Genomic DNA, 20,351 nt, shown 5'->3' on the forward strand with positions numbered 1-20,351 from the left:
AAAAATTTAATAAGCTATCTCGAATGAACAAATATTCCTTGAAATAAATTATCACCAACCATCAAAAAATAAAATGAACTTCCATTTTAAATAGAACTTTGAATAAAGTTCTCTTTAAAACTTTATCGTTTCTAATAATATCCTGAAAAAATTAAATTCATATATTATTTAACAGTATTTTCAATAACCGAATGCTCAATATTTTCAAAATTAAAAAGAGGGAAGAAAAAAGAATGGGGGCATGGCAGTGGGAGGGAGGGTACAGAGGAACCTGAAAAGAAAAGTTTGACTGCCCATAAGAGCAATCCCTAAGCAAACCCTATAAAACAAACCGAAATCACACGCAACACTAATTTTCAAATTGCAAACATTCTGAACTATGACAAAACATCGGCTGGCAACGAGGGGTCTCACACCCCCTAGACTTACGCCAGACGCTACATACCACCCACCCCGCCTGGACGTCGTAACGCCAGGACAGAGTGCACCCCTTCGCTAAGAGCGCTACCCGCCCGTCCAACACGTTGCATCCAACGGTGTCAGATTGACGGACGCCCATAGTATAGACAAAAGGACTGCAGTTTAGAATATGGTAACATATTTTCATATGTTCCGTATTCTAAAACTGCGCCTGCAAAGGCCTAGTAATGCATGGGTATATCTCCCAGAGATGGTGTTCACGGTCTTAGGCCGCGGAATCCAATGGATTCCCACCGAATGTGAGTCATAGTTACTTCCACTAATTTAATAAATGCAAAAAAGTAAAAAATTTAATAACAATCGCGAATTCATTCGCAACACTAATTTCATTAATTATATAATATGTACAAAAGCGTACGCGTGAAGGCTGCTCCATTATGCGCAACACTAAGCTGAAAAAAAGAAAAAAAGAAAAAACGCGAACTGTAACGCAACACTACTCAAATCTACCGAATTTTGTAAGACGCAACACTAATCTAAAAAAGGGGTACAGCCAATCCAAGGCTGTACCACGGCAGCTGGTCCATAGCTGCCTTATGGAGCATGGCAACTCCACTGGATCGTTTTTGGGCATTTCTAATGCAAAACGCGAATATTCATTACCGCAACACTAATTAGGAGGGAACTCTATAAACTAATGCAAAGCAATCGCGTATTTGTAAGTCGCAACACTGGGAAACAATCGCGCTAATGTCATTCGCAACACTATCTTTAACAGACATGCAATTAAAATGCAGAAAAGGGGAATTCTCAAACCGTGAATTTTTCACTCGCAACACTAATTTAATTAATTATATAATATGTACAAAAGCATACGCGTGAAGGCTGCTCCATTATACGCAACACTAAGCTGAAAAAAAGAAAAAAAGAGAAAACGCGAACTGTAACGCAACACTACTCAAATCTACCGAATTTTGTAAGACGCAACACTAATCTAAAAAAGGGGTACAGCCAATCCAAGGCTGTATCATGGCAGCTGGTCCATAGCTGCCTTATGGACCATGGCAACTCCACTGGATTGTTTTTGGGCATTTCATCATATATCGCAACTCTAATGCAAAACGCGAATATTCATTACCGCAACACTAATTAGCAGGGAACTCTATAAACTAATGCAAAGCAATCGCGTATTTATAAGTCGCAACACTGGGAAACAATCGCGCTAATGTCATTCGCAACGCTATCTTTAACAGACATGCAATTAAAATGCAAAACAAGGGGATTCTCAAACCGTGAATCTTTTACTCGCAACACTAAAGCAATAAACATTAAAAAGCAACACTCTGAAAAATCTTAAAGCAATCAACATTGAAAAGTTAAATTCTATTTTAAAGCAATGCAAGAAAGAAACGCGATATTTAAAGTTCGCAACACTAAATGAAAATCGCGATAATCATGCATACGCAACATTAAATTGAACCGTGATCGATATTCATTCGCAACACTAAATTGAACCGTGGTCAATATTCGCAACACTAAATTGAAAACGCGATTTGCCCAAAACCATGGGGGTCACGGGCCCCCTCTTCTCCTGCAATTACAAAACTACAACTACAGACAAGCACAGTGACAAAGTAGTAACGATAATGATTTCCCATCCTTTTTTGCAAAAGGATGCAAAATCATTAATAGTTCCCCTCTTGAAAGACAGTTTGTCGGGGCGCTTCGGCATATAGCCTTTTCTTTCTTCGGGCGGTCCACCCACCTGAAACTTATATCTAAAGCTCGAGACTTGCAAATTCGCAAAACCAAAAAAAAAAACAATCAACAAAAATGAAAAATCGCGAAACTCTAATTGACACGTGGACGAAAAAGGACTTTAGATAAGTCGTTGTTCGTGCACACGTGCCGTGCTCGAGCAGAACTTGTGCGTTTCGTGCCATCGCGATCGCGTATGACGACTTAAGAAGTCGCAAAAAATTTGAAAAATTGTACAGATAGAATCGAAGGCGAACGACATACTCCGTTCGTATCGATTGAATCGTCAATTCTTCAAATATATTCCAGGTACAGGTTGATCACGCGAAATCGCGCCTACCCGACCAAGAGACTGTGACAACCTGTCCCGGCCCTACCTACTTACAATCTATCACACACACCAGAAGGTATACTACCTACCTACCTAACCCTATATTTAAAAAAGGCAAAATCACATTCTCACAAAAATTCATTCCACGACCCCCATACACTCCACCCGGGCGCAGAGCCTAAACTAGGGAGAACGTCCCGGGACGCCTCCGTCACCCGAGTTTCATCTCACATCACACTCTACGGTACGTACCATTTTTCACTGAAATCGTCTGGCAAGGCTAGCAATCATTGCGTATAATGATAATTATAAAATTTAATTAACTACTTTGATATAGAATATTTCATAATAATGGTAATAATCATGGTAATAGTAATGGCAATATAGTAATAGTAATGGTAATAAAATAGTATTTGATTTGTACATTCATCGTACATCTTGTTGAATAAAATATTATTTCAAATTAAAAGTTAAATGAAAATGTTATTAAACCGACGCAATCCCACAGCCTAAAAACACACACACCATATGTGGAAATTACGTCGTGCACGATATACTAACACAATGCCAGCCGCTTATTAATTATTATTCTTATGAACTAGGTCATCGTGCCCATTGCCTCTACCCATCCAAGTAGCACCTGGGCACGTGAATGGGCTTCGGCAATAAACACGGAAGGGGTTAAACCTGAAAATCCTGATCTAAAAACATGATTAGTACATAAACATTTAACGGGCTAATATTTCACTATTTTAATAAAAGTGACTCGACTTTGTAAATATAAAGCTTTAAGAACAAATACTGAAAAGAAAATAGAGCAACTATGACGCAAACATGGTGCACTGCTAATATCAGCTGGCAACGAGGGGTCTCACGCCCCCTAGACTTACGCCAGACGCTACATACCACCCACCCCGCCTGGACGTCGTAACGCCAGGACAGAGTGCACCCCTTCGCTAAGAGCGCTACCCGCCCGTCCAACACGTTGCATCCAACGGTGTCAGATTGACGGACGCCCATAGTATAGACAAAAGGACTACAGTTTAGAATATGGTAACATATTTTCATGTGTTCCGTATTCCAAATCTGCGCCTGCAAAGGCCTAGTAATGCATGGGTATATCTCCCAGAGATGGTGTTCACGGTCTTATGCCGCGGAATCCTTGTAACTAATTTGATTAATTAAATAATAAAAAGGATTGAGTTTAAAAACCAAAAGGATTCCCACCGAATACTAGTCAGTGCATTGTCATATTTACTCTCGCAAAATTTTAATAAAAAAGAATTTAATGTATTTAATTAAGAATTCTTTGCAATGAAACAAGAATTTGTTGTGAAAATTAATAAAACATCCTCGGGCGACTCCCTCCTCAGAGTAAATTTTCAAGAATACGCAAAATGTGTTGAAATAGATCACTCTGGGTTAGAAATCTACCCGTCACGAATTGTCTTCTTGCACATAAATTGTTCATTTTTTCATGAACGTGTAAATAAGTTAAACTTCGTTATTGAATGAATGAAATTTTAAAAAATTCTCAAATCATATTTGAATTTATAGTGTACAAAATGTAAATAAATCAATGTAATAGCATCATTAATATGTATATCCAGTATACAGATTACATAATACTATCAATATTATATTGCTTTGAACCATCGCAATAATTAAGTCAGATAGTATTTTCTATTACAAACAAACTAAATAAAATTGTTTCGGTATTAAAATATTCTAATTCCACAGTTAAGAATATTTAAGAGCATTCATATATTGCAAAAATAGCTATTGGAATATGTGGAATTGAAATGATATTAAAACGCGGAGTACAAGAAAACCTAGCCTAATCTAAATGAAATGAAACAATAAAAATGTCACTACTCATGGGTATAATCATACCCATGGTCACCATGCTTGTCTACCACGTATACAACTAGTAGCCCATGTCGATTCGGACCATTCGTCCTACGACATGATTGGGCACCAGAGGAACCATAAAACATGCGACTCACCGTTCGCAGATATACTCTTCTTCCGACAGTCAAGTAGGAGGATGGACAACACCAGGTAGGAGGCTGCATTGTAGAAGAAGAGGGAAGTCGTGAAGAAATTCATCTGTAACAAAAAAAGAAGAATTACGGTTAATTTTGAAAATTATAAATTTTTATTCTAATAAAATTATATATGAAATTGAATTTTATAAAACATTAGCAATTAAAAAGAAATCTCAATTATCAAGTATTGAAATTGTAAATTATTCTATTTTAATAAAAAGCAATTAAGTGACGTACCAAGTCGGAAGTCGTGAAGAAAACCATCCTCAGGATATCCAGGAACTCGGCAAAAACAAAAAATTCATCTGTAACAAAACAAAAAAGAATTACGGTTAATTTTGCAAATTATCAATTTTTATTCTAATAAAATTATATATGAAATTGAATTTTATAAAATATTAGTAATAGCAATTAAGAAGAACTCTCAATTATCAAGTATTGAAATTGTAAATTATTCTATTTCAATTAAAATTAATTAAATAAAGTAATAAGATACTTACACTCTTTCCTTATGGAGCAACGCCCAAGACTCCTCTTCAGTGGTGCATTGACTCTAATTCCGGGTATATCGAACAATTAAAAAAAAATTAAAAATAAAAATAGTAACGCGACCGTAAATAATTTCCGGCGAACAATTATAAAGACTCTACTTTCACGATGGAAAAAGAAAAATCAGAGCCGCGATGCTCTAGAAAATATTTTATAATACGTAGCAAACACTGACTCTACTTTCGCGTGATTCCTAACTATACAAACGCAACTCTATTCAGGGCCAGTTCACCCTTGAAAAAATCAAAACATTGGAAATATCTTCGTACAAACACTGACTCTACCGACCGCATTGCGCGCGGCCACAACAATTCCTGAAAGAAAAACTTGGTGAGCAGGGATGGGTTGGGTGGAAATAAACAAAACAACATTCTTCTTATTGAGCATTCGTAACGAAAATACTGTTATTAATGGCTTGTAAATGAAAATATCAATGTTCATGAAATATATTCGACGAGCACATATATTGTTAAAGCTGAATATTGATCCTAGATTGAAATGAAATGTTTTAAATAATTGTCGATAATTATTTCAATGAGTATTACATCGATAGAAAATCATTTTGTAATAAAGATAATAGACTATTGTATTAAAGCAGAGGATTTTTGTTGTTAAGATTGTAAGCATACTACAAATTGTTAGAAATTCTATTACAGTATGATTTATAAATTATCTAATTCGTTTCAATAAGCAAAGTCCAATAATTAACCATGCTTAAACAGCATGTGATTTAAAAATGTGATTCTATTTTTATTTAATCTTGCATCGAAAACTGGATATTATAATATAATTACTATGATTTAACAAAAATAGATTGTTTAAAATTATTAATAATTGCAGAAGAGAAGTAATCATTTGCAGTAGAATACGAATTATTTCAATTTTGTTCTAGTTTAAAACAAATGTATTAAAATATTGGACGAAATTATTCAATAAAATGAAAAATTAATTATTCTTTTTCTATGATTTGGTTAAAGAAAAAAAATGTCTTTAATCTTTTCTTTCTTGACTTTGGAAGCAAGTAATTATCAAAATTCTTACAATTAACAACAACTATAAAAAACAAGTAATAATAAATGTTAATAATTGATTAGAATAAATTAAAACAATAAATTCTTACGAAATTCTACTTCAAACCCATATCAGATGTCACGGCGTCCTTTCAATATTCATCAAATATCTGTAACAAATAAGAAATACCAATTTATGTAAATAAAATTTAATCAACAATAATAAAATTATTACTAATAAATGATCGAACTATAATTTATACAAAATATATTAATAGGTAAGATGCGAACCTACTACTTATACGGAAGGATGCTCTCAACACGTCTTGTCATTTGGACGTTCGCGAGAGAAATGACGAGACCATCCTTCCTGCCGAAGACCGATCAGCACGGTTCGGTATTATTCGGTAATGTTCGTCCCCAGCCGAACTGAAGCCGGTAGACGAACAGATCTCATAATATTACGATGCTCAAGAAAAAAGGTTATTAAATATCAAACAGTAAATTGTGTGAAAGAATATTAAAAACGTTCAATATTGGTTAGGAAATTAACGATATAAAAGGGAAAATAATTCAAATTCTGCTGTTCCAACCTCATTGTACAATCGCGACAAGAGCACAAATTTTCAACTCTTGTAGTTTTGAAGAAAATGCCGAATTAATGTCAAAGATCAAGAATCTAGACTTCTCTTCGATGGCTTTTTCTCTTTTTTGTATTTTCAGCACCCGAAAGACAATTTAATTTAATATTTGAAGATAATTTAATCTTACCTGTTGCAGACACGTGAAAGACGGACGAAGCTTCAGAGAGGACTGATGCATTGCGCCACAAATCAACGCACTCGCTCACACAACGACGTGTCTGATTGGTCGAAATGAGAGGACGCCAAGATGGGACGACCAATCACAGCCATCGATAGAAGTTTCAAAGTGCTTCGCAACTTCAATACTATTCATAAGGGAAAGGTTCGTTAAAAATTATCGACGCCATATTGAAATAAAATCAAGATTACTTTTTTCAACTTTAAACACCAAAATATAAGAAACAAAGTAGAGAAAATATGAGACATTGACGGGATTTAAGAAATTATTGATATAAAAGCAGAATAAATGAAGGAAATGTTATTTTAATTCGTATCTATATCGGCGTAATAGTAAAAAACGAGAAAATCAATTATCACGATATATAACAACAAATTACGGGAAAAATCTACTAAAAACATGAAAAAATGCAATAATATTCGAATAATTATTGATATAAAGGGAAAATAATTCAGATTCTGTTCTTCGAACTTCATTGTCAATTCACGGCAAGAGCAAAAAACTTCAACTCACGTATTTCTAAACATAACCTCGAATTAATGTCAAAAAACAAAGAACTAGACTTCTCTTCGGCTATTCTTTATCTTTTTTGTATTTTCAGCACCCGAAAGACAATTTAATTTAATATTTGAAGATAATTTAATCTTACCTGTTGCAGACACGTGCAAGACGGACGAAGCTTCAGAGAGGACTGATGCACTGCGGCACAAATCAACGCACTCGCTCACACAACGACGTGTCTGATTGGTCGAAATGAGAGGACGCCAAGATGGGACGACCAATCACAGCCATCGATAGAAGTTTCAAAGTGCTTCGAAACTTTAATGCTAATCGTAAGGGAAAGGTTCGTTAAAAATTATCGACGCCATATTGAAATAAAATCAAGATTACTTTTTTCAACTTTAAACACCAAAATATAAGAAACAAAGTAGAAACAATGTAAGATACTGGCGGGATTTAAGAAATTATTGATATAAAAGCAGAATAAATGAAGGAAATGTATCTAATTTAATTCGTATTTATATCGGCGTAATAGTAAAAAACGAGAAAATCAATTATCAGGATATATAACAATAAATTACGGGAAAAATGTACTAAAAACATGAAAAAATGCAATAATATTCGAAAAATTATTGATACAAAGGGAATATAATTCAGATTCTGCTGTTCCAACTTCATCGTGAATTCACGGCAAGAGCAACAAATTTAACCTCACGTATTTTTAAAGATAACCTCGAATTAATGTCAAAAAACAAAGAGCTAGACTTCTCTTCGACTATTCTTTCTGTTTTTTGTAGTTTCAACACCCGAAAGACAATTTAATTTAATATTTGAAGATAATTTAATCTTACCTGTTGCAGACACGTGCAAGACAAAAGAAGCTTCGAAGAGGAATGCTGTAGAGATCAAAGTTGTCGCAGTGAAGTTGGCGCACTAACACATTCACGTCGCGTCGGTGAGGCGATGCACCTCGCACATCTAGGAATGTGTAGCCAACTTCACTGCGACAACTTCGATGGAACTCGGTGTACCAAGTGGGACTAAATTTCATTAAAATATTATATTGAACCGTATTCCTGGCATCAAAAGTACAAAAAACGGAAGGAGAAATTGAAGAGAAGTCTAGGTTCAAGATGTCTAACATCAATTTGTCATGATCTTCAAAAATAGGTGAGATGAAATTTTGTACTCTTGTCGCGGATTTAGATTGAGATTGGAACAACATTATCTAAATGATTTCCCTTTTGTATTCACCAATTCAATAACATTCATCCTTGAGAATCGTAATATTATAAAATTTGTTCGTTTTCCTTGCTTCGGTACCACGACGAACTTCGAACAGTATTCGTAGGAACGGTCGCGTTAGTCCTTTCTCGAACGTCAAAGTGTTAAGACGTGTTGAAGGCGTCCTTCCGTGTAAATAGTAAATAGGTATATTAATACTACGTAATCTATTAAAATATCGTGCATAAATATAATTTGTGGAATCAGATCGTTTGTTTGTCACAACTTTATTGCTGTTGGTGAATTTTTATTTACATAAATTTGGGTTTATTATTTGTTACAGATATTTAGTTGATATTGAAAGGACGCCACGTGATACGATGTCACGTGATACGATGCCATGACACCTTATATTTGTTTAAAATATAACTTCGTAACGAATTGGTGAGTTTTTTGTATTGAATCTTGTTACTCTTTTCTTTTATTCATTACTTTATTCAATTGATTTTAATTCAAATGGAATAATTTATAATTTCAAAAATTGATAATTGAAAATTCTTCATAATTGTTAATACATTTATAAAATTTGAATTTATAATTTTACAACAATCAAAATTGATTATTTTTAAAATTAATCGTAATTTTTGTTTGTTTTGTTAGGTACAGGTGAATTCTGGATCTCGCCGAGTTCCTAGATTTTTCTGGATAACATCCCTGATGACTTCCTTCACGACTTTCTTTTCCTCCTATAAGGCAACCTCCTACCTGGTTGTTGTGCATCCTCCTACTTGACTGTCGGGAGAAGATTTTTTCTGCAAACGGTGAGTCGCATGTTTTATGGTTCCTCTGGTGCCCAATCATGCCGTAGGACGAATGGTCCAAATCGGCACGGGTACTAGTTGCATACGTGGTTTGGCGAGCATAGTGACCATGGGTATGATTATACTCATGTGTAGCAACATTTTTTTTGTATTTCATTTAGTTTAGGCTAGGTTTTCTTGTGCTTTGCGTTTGAATGTCTTTTTAAATCTATATATTCAAATGAATAATAGAAGTTATGTGAAATATTTTTATGTTGCTCCAATCTTATTTAATTTTTATATAATGGAAAAGTCGTATCCCATTTGATATTGCAAAGATTAAAGTAAATATAATATTAATAATATAATATTAACAATGCTTTGAGATTGATTTCATTACATTTGATACATTGTAAATTCAAATATACTTTGAGAATTTTTTCCAAGTAGTGAAGTTAATTTACTTATATGTTCATGAAAAATTGAACAATTCATGTGCAAGAAGACAATTCGCGACGGGTAGATTTCCAGATCAGAGTAATCTACTTGAACACCTTTTGAGTATTCTTGAAAATTTTCTCTGAGAAGGAAGTCGCCCGAGGATGTTCTAATCTTTTTTTATTTTTCAGAGTAAATTCATTTTTCATTACAAAGAATTTTTGGATCGAGTCATTTTGCTTTCAGTGCAGTAACAAGTTCAAACTTTACAATTCTTTTCAATAAATTAATATTAATTAAATTTCTCAATATTTGCTCGGATCACTTTTATTAAATATCAAGCAACTGAAATTGATGAAATATTAGCCCGTTAGATATTTTCATACTAATTATTTTCTTAGTTGAGGATTTTCAGGTTTAACCTTTCCCGTGTTTATTGCCAAAACCCATTCACGTGCTCAGGTGCTACTTGAATGAGTAGAGGCAACGAGCACGATGACCTAGATCATAAGAATAATAATAAACACGCGGCTGGCATTGTGTTAGTACATCGTGCACGACGTATTTTCCACGTGTGTGTGTGTGTGTGTGCTTAGGTTGTGGGATTGCGTCGGTTTAATAACTTTTTCATTTAACTTTTAATTTGAAATATTATTTTATTCAACAAGATGTACGATGAACGTACAAATCAAATACTATTTTATTATCATTACTATTACCATATTGCCATTACTATTACCATGATTTTTACCATTAATATGAAATATTCTATATCAAAGTAGTTAATTAAATTTTTTGATTATCATTATACGCAATGATTGCTAGCCTTGCCAGACGATTTCAGTGAAAAATGGTACGTACCGTAGAGTGTGATGTGAGATGAAACTCGGGTGACGGAGGCGTCCCGGGACGTTCTCCCTAGTTTAGGCTCTTGCGCCCGGGTGGAGTGTATGGGGGTCGTGGAATGAATTTTTGTGAGAATGTGATTTTGCCTTTTTTAAATATAGCGTTAGGTAGGTAGGTAGTATACCTTCTGGTGTGTGTGATAGATTGTAAGTAGGTAGGGCCGGGACAGGTTGTCACAGTCTCTTGGTCGGGTAGGCGCGATTTCGCGTGATCAACCTGTACCTGGAATATATTTGAAGAATTGACGATTCAATCGATACGAACGTATGCCGTTCGCTTTCGATTTTATCTGCACAATTTTTCAAATTTTTGGCGACTTTGCAAGTTTCAGTTGGGCGGGCTGCCCGAAGAAAGAAGAGGCCATGTGCTGAAGAGCCCCGACAATCTGTCTTTCAAGAGGGGAACTACTAATGATTTTGCATCCTTTTGCAAAAAAGGATGGGAAATCATTATCGTTACTACTTTGTCACTGTGCTCGCTTGTAGTTGTAGTAGTTGTAGATTTTCAGGAAGAAGATGGACCATCGTGATTTTGAACAAATCGCGTTTTCAATTTAGTGTTGCGAATGAATATTAATTACGGTTCGATTTAGTGTTGCGTATGCATGATTATCGCGATTTTCATTTAGTGTTGAGGACTTTAAATAACGCGTTTACTTTTCGCATTTAAAATATACTTTTGCTTTGTAATGATGATTGCTTTAGTGTTGCGAATGAAAAATTTTAATTACTGTTCTATTAAAAATAATATTCCCTTAGTGTTCGAATTTATAAACTCGTGATTGCTTTGCATTAGCTTATAGAATTTTTTCCTAATTAGTGTTGCGATAATGAATTTTCGCGTTTAGGATGTGACAGTGCATTACCCAGAATGGTAATGAAACTGTTCAACTTACCTACAGGGATAACACAAGTTCTGAGGTTCTTGTATATACTAATTTGCTTATCGGTTACAGATTTCTGTTCTTTTCCAAGAGTTGGCAGCATCAAAACATTTTCTTATAGTTGGTCAGCCTGTATTGAAAGAAAACTAACCTGTAGACGTTAACCCTGTCACATCAGATAATTTTCTGATCCAGTTTTCGTTTGGTGAGTAGTTTTATTTGACGAAAGCAATCCGATATTCTAAACGAAAATAGTAATTAATACTTGACTCGCGTACATCAACTTATGTTTAACAATATAACCAAATGCAAACAACATGCACTACATAGTTGCACAGCCCCTTAGAGAAATTTTCAATAATTAAATATGCATTTATTTACATATAATACACGTTATTCGACAAATTCTTTCTACTCATGATTGCATTATACATATATAATTATGTGTATTTGTATGAATTGAACAATGGTAATACATACTAGTTATCTCACGGATACGCCTACATGTATCTGAAGAAAAATCAAATATGGTTGCACGTGTGGTCGTGTTCAAATTTGTTAATTAAATCCGGGAAAAATTATTGTACATAACGGAATAAATGAATAACTTATGACGTACAAGCTTTGTTAAACTGCTTTGCTAATTTCATCGTTTCGATTTATTTGAACATCACAGAAAAAGGTTCGATAGCATGATATTATTAATTATTTTGGTTGTTCGAGGGGATAACAACATAGGAAGGTCTTGTTGCCCCCCAAAGAGTACGCGAGTAACGCAACATCCTTGCCAAAACGGGTAGTGTATGATTCTAAGCTTCTCTTTCCACCCCATGGATCCCACTGCGATGTTCTCTTACATATCTCGTGGTGTTTCATTCTTTTGTTGGGCATTAATGGTAACCTGCAAAAACGAATAATGAAAATCCAAAGATCAAGAACAAAAAGCTCTTTACCTTTCGTTCAGACGATTGGTAGTCGAAGAATCGTATTCATTTGTTTTGTTATAAATGCGAAATGGATTTCGATAGGGAAAATTAACATTTCCTTTTTCATTATTTCTTCCCTTGGCGAATCCGTATTCTGGAATATATACAATACAACTTAGGGATCGCTCAAGGGGTGAAACAGGGACCAAAAATTCAGGAGAAAGCTTGAGGGATAGGCCGGGAATCCGGGGAAACTTGAAGGAGGAGGGCATCACCATTTTTCCTAAGGAAAATATTGAATATCGGAATACTGACCTTTCAAAATACCAAATATAGGGAGGTTATTAACGCGTTCCATTAGAAGTCGCAAATATCGTTCTCGATCGGTCGATTTTCCCGCTCTTTTTCCACCCCAACTGTTAAACGGAGTCTTCCATCTGACTTTATCCATATCTGTCGCCTCCCTTTTAACGTCGTATCCGTCGATGGATCCGTCTCGATCATACCGATCGTACGTCGTCAACTTGGTTCGTTTCACTGGAAAAAGTATCGCAGCCGATCTCGAATACTCTTCCCCTCGTTTACCACCCCAGCTATTAAATGGCACGCGAATCGGTCGACGAACACTAGAACTTCCTCCGTCCGCGTTTTGTCTTTTCCTGTTTCCCCACCGATAAATCCACGGATTCATAGCCATCGTCGTCATCGTCTTTTTCTTCTTCTTCTTCTTCGTCTGAGAAAGAGGAAGAGGATCCTGCTGCTCCTTTAGTTAGAATAATGAAAGTTAATTGTTATTCATAGGAATGCAGATAAGGGTGGAAAGTGTATACGCACCTCGCTTTCCTTCGGCAGATCGTACCATGATTCTACGATTTCTCTTCTCTTCGAAGCGGTGTTTGCGAGCGAATTTATTCTTCGGTTATATTCCGCATTATCCGTGGCATCGAGATACTCGTTTCTCCTTCGTCCATCTGGAACGAAGTTCCGCGTAATTTAAAGTAAAAGAAGAGAAGGAAATTCTAATTGTCACTCACCTGTTGAGCGAATATTTGGATCGATTTGCTCCTCGTATATTTCCTCTATCACCAGCGGTTCCTTTTCTTTCCACGCTTCCAATACGTCCATAGAAGTTTTTCCATCCCGATTATCGATCGACATATCGTTGTTTTCATCCCCTGGTTGTGCTACGTACAGGCTGTTGACGAATTCACAGCTTCCGATAATCGCTCCAATCAAAAGACACACCGTCGGAACAAATGACCACATCTAGGGAATAAATTATTTTGCAAATATCTTGTATTTCGTGATAAATTCTTATTTGGTAAACAAGGAGCACGTGCATCTGCTTCCACCGTATTGATGCTACGAGCTTTCCGCCATTGATACGCGGGCTAAAACTGAACACGAGAAAGAAACTGAATGCGTAATGTGTCTCTATTTCTATGTTTCGTTGTGTTTGCTGAGACGTCAGAAAGATGAATTCATTTGATTTAAGTGATTATAAAGAATGTCTGGTTTTTAAAAAAATCTTCTGTAAGAATAAAAAAGGGGGACAATACGGTTTATTTGATGGAAATAAATACGCGCGCGATTGCACATAACACGGAAATAGAGGTATTAACTGTAAAGTCTTGATGAGAAGGCAACGTAAGCGCGCTGCAATCTTCTTTGCAAAAGAAAAAATAATTCACTAATTGTTTGTTTCTGTTAAAGTCGCATTAGTTGTATCCCTAGAAACGCCGTAGAGGCTGCATTAATTCCTTTTCATGTCTAGTAAAATGTTTATGAATCCAACTAATTATTAGGATTAATGATAACTACTGATAACTAATAAACAGTGACGATGACGATGAAGTATGTCTTGTTCCTTCTTTTTCGTTCCTTGTCATCGATCGCGGTGCTTTTACAATGATAATCGAATAGTGTACGGGGGAGGAAATAAAAATGCATTTTTGTCAGCGTACACGTTAAAATGGTTAGCGAATGCTTTCAAACCTGTCATAACAGTACTTGTTCGTCTTCGTAAACAATTTGCGACCAACACTGTGTCTGATATTTGGAATTTTTTCTCTCAAAACGCTTGCTTTAACAATTATTTTTTCCCCTATCCCGCCCTTATCTCGAGTTTCTTTCACTAATTTTCAAGTAACTTGGATGCGCGCAACAAACACCGTCGAATTATCGCGTACCTTTGCCCCAAAAAAATATTAATTTCTAATTGCAGCTAAATTACTAGGAAAAGAATAATTCAAAATTTCTTTTTTTTCGCGTATCCATTTGGAAAAGGCATCGCTATCGGTGTATATTCCGTAATTTAATTAGTAAATGCTCTCACTTACCTTTGAAACTGTATCTCGTGCTCGAAAACTACGTGGGATAGTTTTTGATTAAAAAAACCTATGATGTTAATTACCTCGCAAAATAATGTACGTATGATCTAGCAACGCGAGGAGATATCGCGTCCCTTTTTTTATGTCGTTTATAAAGAATAACAGTACTGTAAAGATAGATGATACACAGGACACTTGCGAGCTCCGTTAATACAAGCTATGCAGTGAAGAGTTGACGTTACGCGCCGCTCTTCTTATAGGTGCCATCCACGTGGTTCTACAGCGCACTCTCAAAAACTCAGCCCGGCCTTTAACCATCCATTTCCCCATTACCATCGTCACCTCTCCACTCGATATTTTTATCTTTTCATTTCTCCTCATCTTCCACCTACTTTTCTTCTCGCCTTCCTTACCATCTCTTACCCTTCCTCTTCTTCTTTCGTGGTACCATCATTGCGGTTACCGAAAATCGACTCGCCTTTTCACAGCGAATACAAAAATGTGAGTGTAGGGATGGAAAATTATAAGGTGGGGAACAAAGTAAAATTAAGTCAAAAATTATGTGTCGAAATTGGGCGAAAGAGCGAATTTTTTGTTTAATGAAGTAGTAATTGAACAGTAAGTTGGTGAAAAACGACGACACTTTAGAGAATACAAGGACAAATTGAACGTACGGAGAAGAAAGATAGAGGTAGCATATGTGCGTATCGGTTAATAATGTATTTCTTTGCTTTTTACAAAATTATGCTCGCATTGCCATCGTAAATCCCCGTCCGATGTGGTAAAGGGCAAAGACACTGGGTCGACGTAACGAAAGTTCGCGACCGATTATAATTTTCAATGCGAGGAAATTTCGGTAAAAGGAAAATCTCCCTTTTTTCGACGATCAGTTTATTCGACGATACATGTTGCAACTTTTGTCATTAAAACAATAAGTCTTTGAAAATAATGAGCAGTAAGTAAAACACGCGTCGCTATTCATTCCAGTCGATAGATTCATTTGCTTGCTACGTTTCTTCAGAACATTTAACATACTTTGTATATTCGCATTAGCATTTCCTTTGGCAACAACACGACGCGTTCCTCGTCATCCGTAGGCGTTAAGATCACGCTGTTACATGTGCTTTGTAATATAGAATTAGATACATCATACGAGTAATAATAATACTGAACAATCGGATGAGTATCAGTCGAGTAATGATCTTCAGGTTCGAACACGAGGGAAAGTATTAATTAACAACAGGTCTAACAACACTCGTTGCGTAATTTTATTTTGACAAACATTGAGCAAGAAGATTAAATCGGAAGCGAAAGAAGGAGAAATCGCTCAAAGATTTCGATCATTCCCATAGATTGCATTCATTGATTCATTAACAGGTGAAGGTACTCTTTTACCTCTCGCCACGTAAAATGGATCAGACTTGTTCAATAAATCCTCCAACATTCCTCGGCCATCGCCGAGCTTCGTTCTTTTTATCGCTCTTCCAAAATGATCTCTGCATTGCGTCGAATCGCATTCTAAAATTTCTATTAATCGCTCCAATATTTCTTTCACGGCAAGATCAAAGTTCGAATATAAGTTTGAGTCGAATCGCTTCGATTTCGGTCTTTCGAATAACGCGCTGTCGTCCTCGAATCGATGATCGTCCATTTTGTCGCTCGAGTGAAAGTTTTGTCCACTCGTTCGTAGGAGATCAATCAGTGCAGGCACGGGTTTGATAATGGGTAAGCACCGATTCGTTTTGTGCATACCTTTATTAACTGCGATAATGCAAAAAGGGTCGAAAAAATGTTCAACAAAATGATCCGCGTTGGTTGAGTGAAATTTCTTTGGACGAATTCGAATTTCTTGCGACGTATTCTTCCCTGCCCTTTGTCTTTTCTGCTCCTCCCCGTCCTCGTAATTTTCATCATCGTCGTTATCCTTGTCGTAATTTTCATTTTTTAATTTCAAATCGGAAAACCTTTTATTTTTCTTATCAACGAAACGATTTCGAATAAAAACATCGAAATTCTGCGACTTCCTCAACAATTCCTCTTTCAAGTGATCGACAACTCCGTCGATCCTCTTACCTCGCGATATAACGTAAGGATCGGTGGTTTTCAAACGACGAAGCGGTTGACTTTCTCCATAATCTTTATCGATCTCAATCCAACTCGGCTCTTCGACGTAGAAGGGTTTCTGCATCTGCCAGTTTTGTTCTTGACGATCGAGACACTTGTTCCTCGAATCGCATAAGCTTCGATCGGTCGCGATCGGGCTCGCGCTAAGATACCGCAGATATTCCTTTCCCGATTTCCTCGGATCGTCCTGTTGCGATTCGCCATTTGTATCCAAATACCTGTATCGTAACGTTCTGTTTCTTTCCTGATCCAAATAATATCACATATATCGAAATTACCTGATCGCTGCCGAAAGAGGCGACGACTCGAACTTGTCGAACAGGCGTAAAGGAAAGAAATTTTCCTCGGGATCAGACCGAATAGCGGGCGCACTTTGCTGGCCGCCATTTTTGCGCTTTTCCCGTTTCCACCAAACTTGCTTCTCTGAAAAATCGCTATTCCTCGTCGCTGTTTCCCGATCGCTTCTGCTGCTTGTCTGAACGTTGCACAGAAAATGCATACGCGATGATTAGAACGAGTTGCAGGGCTCGATGCAAATGGAAAGATGAAACGGGACTCTAGAGGAAAACCGTTCTCCGTTTACGCAAACATTATTTTTCTTTCTTTCTCTTTCAGTAAACGGTTAAAAGTTTAGTCAAGTCGTAACTTTGAAGGTATCCTCGTTAAGATGCAACAGGGGCAACACGATGGTTCAGAGAAAAGACGAACAGACATAAAACTTGTTGCGAACATTTTATTTTTTCTTTATATCGTTTCACCTCGCGAACGTTGAACCCGTTTTTCGTTTGGAATAAACGCTTTTAGGTATACTTTACCATTAAAGTGTCCGTGATCTTTGCCACATCGACGGCGCAGCTTGCAGTCGATAAAAGAACCGTCGCCGCGAGCAGCAGTCTCTTCATTTCTGCAAATTATAGAAAGTCTACTCGCGTTTTGTCACGTTTGAATGAAAGCAAGCTTGAACGAAAGCTTGGAACTATAATGCACCGAACTCCGATTGATTTCTACCTGTTGACGCGATAGGTCTACCGGCTACCTTCTTCCAACGTTACGTCTTGGCTCGATAGCAACGAATGACTTCGGCATGCTCGTTTCTCCGCTATTTATGGCTTTTCTCCTCGAGTCCCATAGCTGACCTCGTTGCGGTCCAAAGATTTGGAGAATTGCATGGGGAATTTACCCTGCCACCAGAGTAATCCACGCGTCTGTTTACCTGTTACGCTGTTCTCTGTTTTCTTTCGCGTTCGCCCTCCTTTGTCCATTTGTTGGTCGAAAAGTTTGCCCTCGTCATCAGGGAAATGCGCACCGACCTGTCATCGACGTTTCATACGCATAGCCCACTCCTTTCTCACCCTCTCTATCGGTAACCTTGCCCAAATAGAAATCGTGCAAACGTGGAATCATCTCGCCATTTTCCATTTCTCCCTGACCACGCCTCGCTAATTAATTTCAAAGAAGAAGCGTACGTATACACTTGTCGCTTCAATGATAACAGGAGGTTGAGAGGATGTTGCGTAACTTAATCGAGGTAAAAAGCGACCATGTGTTCAAAACTGCAGAAGACTCGATTAAGTCGTTCAGATTTAGTCGCAGTTTCAAGTTCTGAATTTATAAATATTTCTCCTCTGTTTCAGATGAGAAATTTCTCTATTGTACCAATAGTTTAAAGGAAATTTAACGAAAATGGTAAGTGCACTCGTATGCCGAAACAAATTCTCGTGACGTTTATTGAAATCCAGCGTGTATCTGTTCTCTGTTCGTAGAAATTCAGATTCCTAGGTGACGGAGATTGTCCGGATTGGTTGCTAGCGGAGATCAACACGTTGTCGCGTATGGTAGGACTATGTTTTTGGATCTAATCGAGACTTAGTTCATTCATTTTTCTTATGTGGTTGTATTTCACAGACGTCTATTAAAATCAAAATACTAGGACAGGCGGTCGCGAAATATCTTACGGAAGGGGAACTCGATGTAAGTGTAGATTAACCACGCGTCTTCATTAAATTTCTTATTCATCTTCTTTTTTTATTTCGAGCATCTTCCTTGATTTGAATAGTTTTCGTGATAATTATTGAATGTCGAATTAGAAAGTCAGTTTTGTTTCTTTCTTTTTCCTTTTAGGAAGAGAAAATTAAGAAAATCACTCAAGACGCTAAACTCGGTAAGTGTCTCTGCTTCGAGTTTTTAATCGCTCGTTCGTTCACTTACGTATTTTAGTTTATTTTCTTCTCTGATATTTTATTTGCTGTTTTTTTCCAACGCGTGTCTGCGATTTATCGGGAATGGTGATGGGGTGAAAGAGGTGAACGACGCAAAAGCAATGGTAGCTGCGCTCGAGCTGATGCTAACATCCTCCGCTCGTTATGGCGTATCCGCGACGGATTTGAGCAGCGAATTGCAACAACTCGGACTTCCTCGCGAGCATAGCGCCGCGATCGCTAGATTGTACATGGATTATTCTCCCCGAATCACGGCTGCCCTTTCCTCGCAGTCTTTAAGAGGTAACTTACCCTTTGAAAAATGCGTCAAAAAATGCAATCGATTTCAAAAGAAAGGGAAAGAAAAACTTAGGTTTATAATCGGCAAAATTGTATCATTCAACTATTTGCAGTTAGTCGATTGTCGTCGATTCAAGTTGTATCTTGTGATAATTCATCACCGATTTCGACGGTGTCTTTAAAATTAAAAAAATTGGATGGATGCGATGAAAACTCTACCATTAATATTTCAAAAGACGATGTACAGGTTCTATTGGCAGGTAAGGGGTTTGTTTAGGTCTAATAAGCAACATTCTGTTAGTGAATATTCTATTTATACGTTTTTTTTTTGTTTCGTTTCAAGAATTACGCATGGCAAAACTCTATATAGAAAGTCTTTAAACGTTGTACTCGTTACTTTATACTCTTATAATTATAATATGGAACAATATAAATACGTTCGAAGATGATGCTTACTCTGGTTTCACTTTGTTGCATTCTTCTCCTTCTCCTTTTTCCTGAGTCGTACTTCAATAGGGAATAATTAAATTACAAAGTGTCGTTAAGATATAATGTATATTTATTATATTATCATTTTTGTCATATAGCATAACATTGTTATTTCTATAATAATCATAATAATAATAATAATCATCATTTTATCGTCGTTGTCGTCGTCGTCATTGTCATTGTCATAATAATAATAATAATGGTAAGAATAATATAATTATAATAATAATCATCATCATCATAATATTAGTAATAATAATAACCGTCATCATCGTAATAATAATCATAATCATA

The 20,351-nt window shown here is 36.4% G+C and overlaps 2 protein-coding genes and 3 long non-coding RNA genes across 5 annotated transcripts; 2 read left to right on the plus strand and 3 right to left on the minus strand.

Annotated features, from left to right (window-relative positions):
- Positions 1-4,232: 4,232 nt before the first annotated feature.
- LOC143305327 (uncharacterized) lies at positions 4,233-5,563 on the minus strand. The gene is made up of 3 exons (XR_013062209.1): positions 5,058-5,563; positions 4,795-4,862; positions 4,233-4,618 (listed from the first exon to the last, which is right to left on the minus strand). It is a non-coding gene; the product is annotated as an uncharacterized LOC143305327 (long non-coding RNA).
- Positions 5,564-6,242: 679 nt separating this feature from the next.
- LOC117604870 (uncharacterized) lies at positions 6,243-7,746 on the minus strand. Its single transcript, XR_004581517.2, has 3 exons — positions 7,588-7,746; positions 6,888-7,065; positions 6,243-6,286 (listed from the first exon to the last, which is right to left on the minus strand). It is a non-coding gene; the product is annotated as an uncharacterized LOC117604870 (long non-coding RNA).
- Positions 7,747-8,452: 706 nt separating this feature from the next.
- Positions 8,453-9,714, plus strand: LOC117604836 (uncharacterized). Its single transcript, XR_004581512.2, has 3 exons — positions 8,453-8,609; positions 9,007-9,107; positions 9,324-9,714. It is a non-coding gene; the product is annotated as an uncharacterized LOC117604836 (long non-coding RNA).
- Positions 9,715-11,796: 2,082 nt separating this feature from the next.
- On the plus strand, positions 11,797-20,068 carry LOC117604814 (COMM domain-containing protein 4). The gene is made up of 8 exons (XM_034325298.2): positions 11,797-11,895; positions 18,705-18,756; positions 18,834-18,905; positions 18,976-19,041; positions 19,192-19,231; positions 19,371-19,571; positions 19,682-19,828; positions 19,912-20,068. Exons 2-8 carry the CDS (start codon positions 18,754-18,756, stop codon positions 19,947-19,949), a joined length of 567 nt encoding a protein of 188 aa, XP_034181189.1. The 5' UTR covers positions 11,797-11,895; positions 18,705-18,753; the 3' UTR covers positions 19,950-20,068.
- LOC117604811 (uncharacterized) lies at positions 12,096-15,149 on the minus strand. The gene is made up of 6 exons (XM_034325296.2): positions 14,956-15,149; positions 13,651-13,882; positions 13,451-13,587; positions 12,932-13,379; positions 12,644-12,770; positions 12,096-12,591 (listed from the first exon to the last, which is right to left on the minus strand). The coding sequence occupies exons 2-6, from the start codon at positions 13,880-13,882 to the stop codon at positions 12,396-12,398; spliced, it is 1,140 nt and encodes a 379-aa protein (XP_034181187.2). The 5' UTR covers positions 14,956-15,149; the 3' UTR covers positions 12,096-12,395.
- Positions 20,069-20,351: the final 283 nt, after the last annotated feature.

Source organism: Osmia lignaria, chromosome 5 (genome assembly GCF_051020975.1).
Source record: "Osmia lignaria lignaria isolate PbOS001 chromosome 5, iyOsmLign1, whole genome shotgun sequence".
Taxonomy (NCBI): domain Eukaryota; kingdom Metazoa; phylum Arthropoda; class Insecta; order Hymenoptera; family Megachilidae; genus Osmia; species Osmia lignaria.

Bases quoted from the DNA above. Each gene is read 5' to 3' on its own strand.
- LOC117604811 (XM_034325296.2), bottom strand. From the start codon at position 13,882: ATGTGGTCATTTGTTCCGACGGTGTGTCTTTTGATTGGAGCGATTATC. The intron at 13,380-13,450 runs GTGCGTATACAC...TTCTAACTAAAG, and splicing joins ATCTGCCGAAGGAAAGCGAG to GAGCAGCAGGATCCTCTTCC. The intron at 12,771-12,931 runs GTCAGTATTCCG...TATATATTCCAG, and splicing joins TATATTTGGTATTTTGAAAG to AATACGGATTCGCCAAGGGA.
- LOC117604814 (XM_034325298.2), top strand. The intron at 19,042-19,191 runs GTAAGTGTAGAT...TTTTCCTTTTAG, and splicing joins TTACGGAAGGGGAACTCGAT to GAAGAGAAAATTAAGAAAAT. The intron at 19,572-19,681 runs GTAACTTACCCT...AACTATTTGCAG, and splicing joins TTCCTCGCAGTCTTTAAGAG to TTAGTCGATTGTCGTCGATT.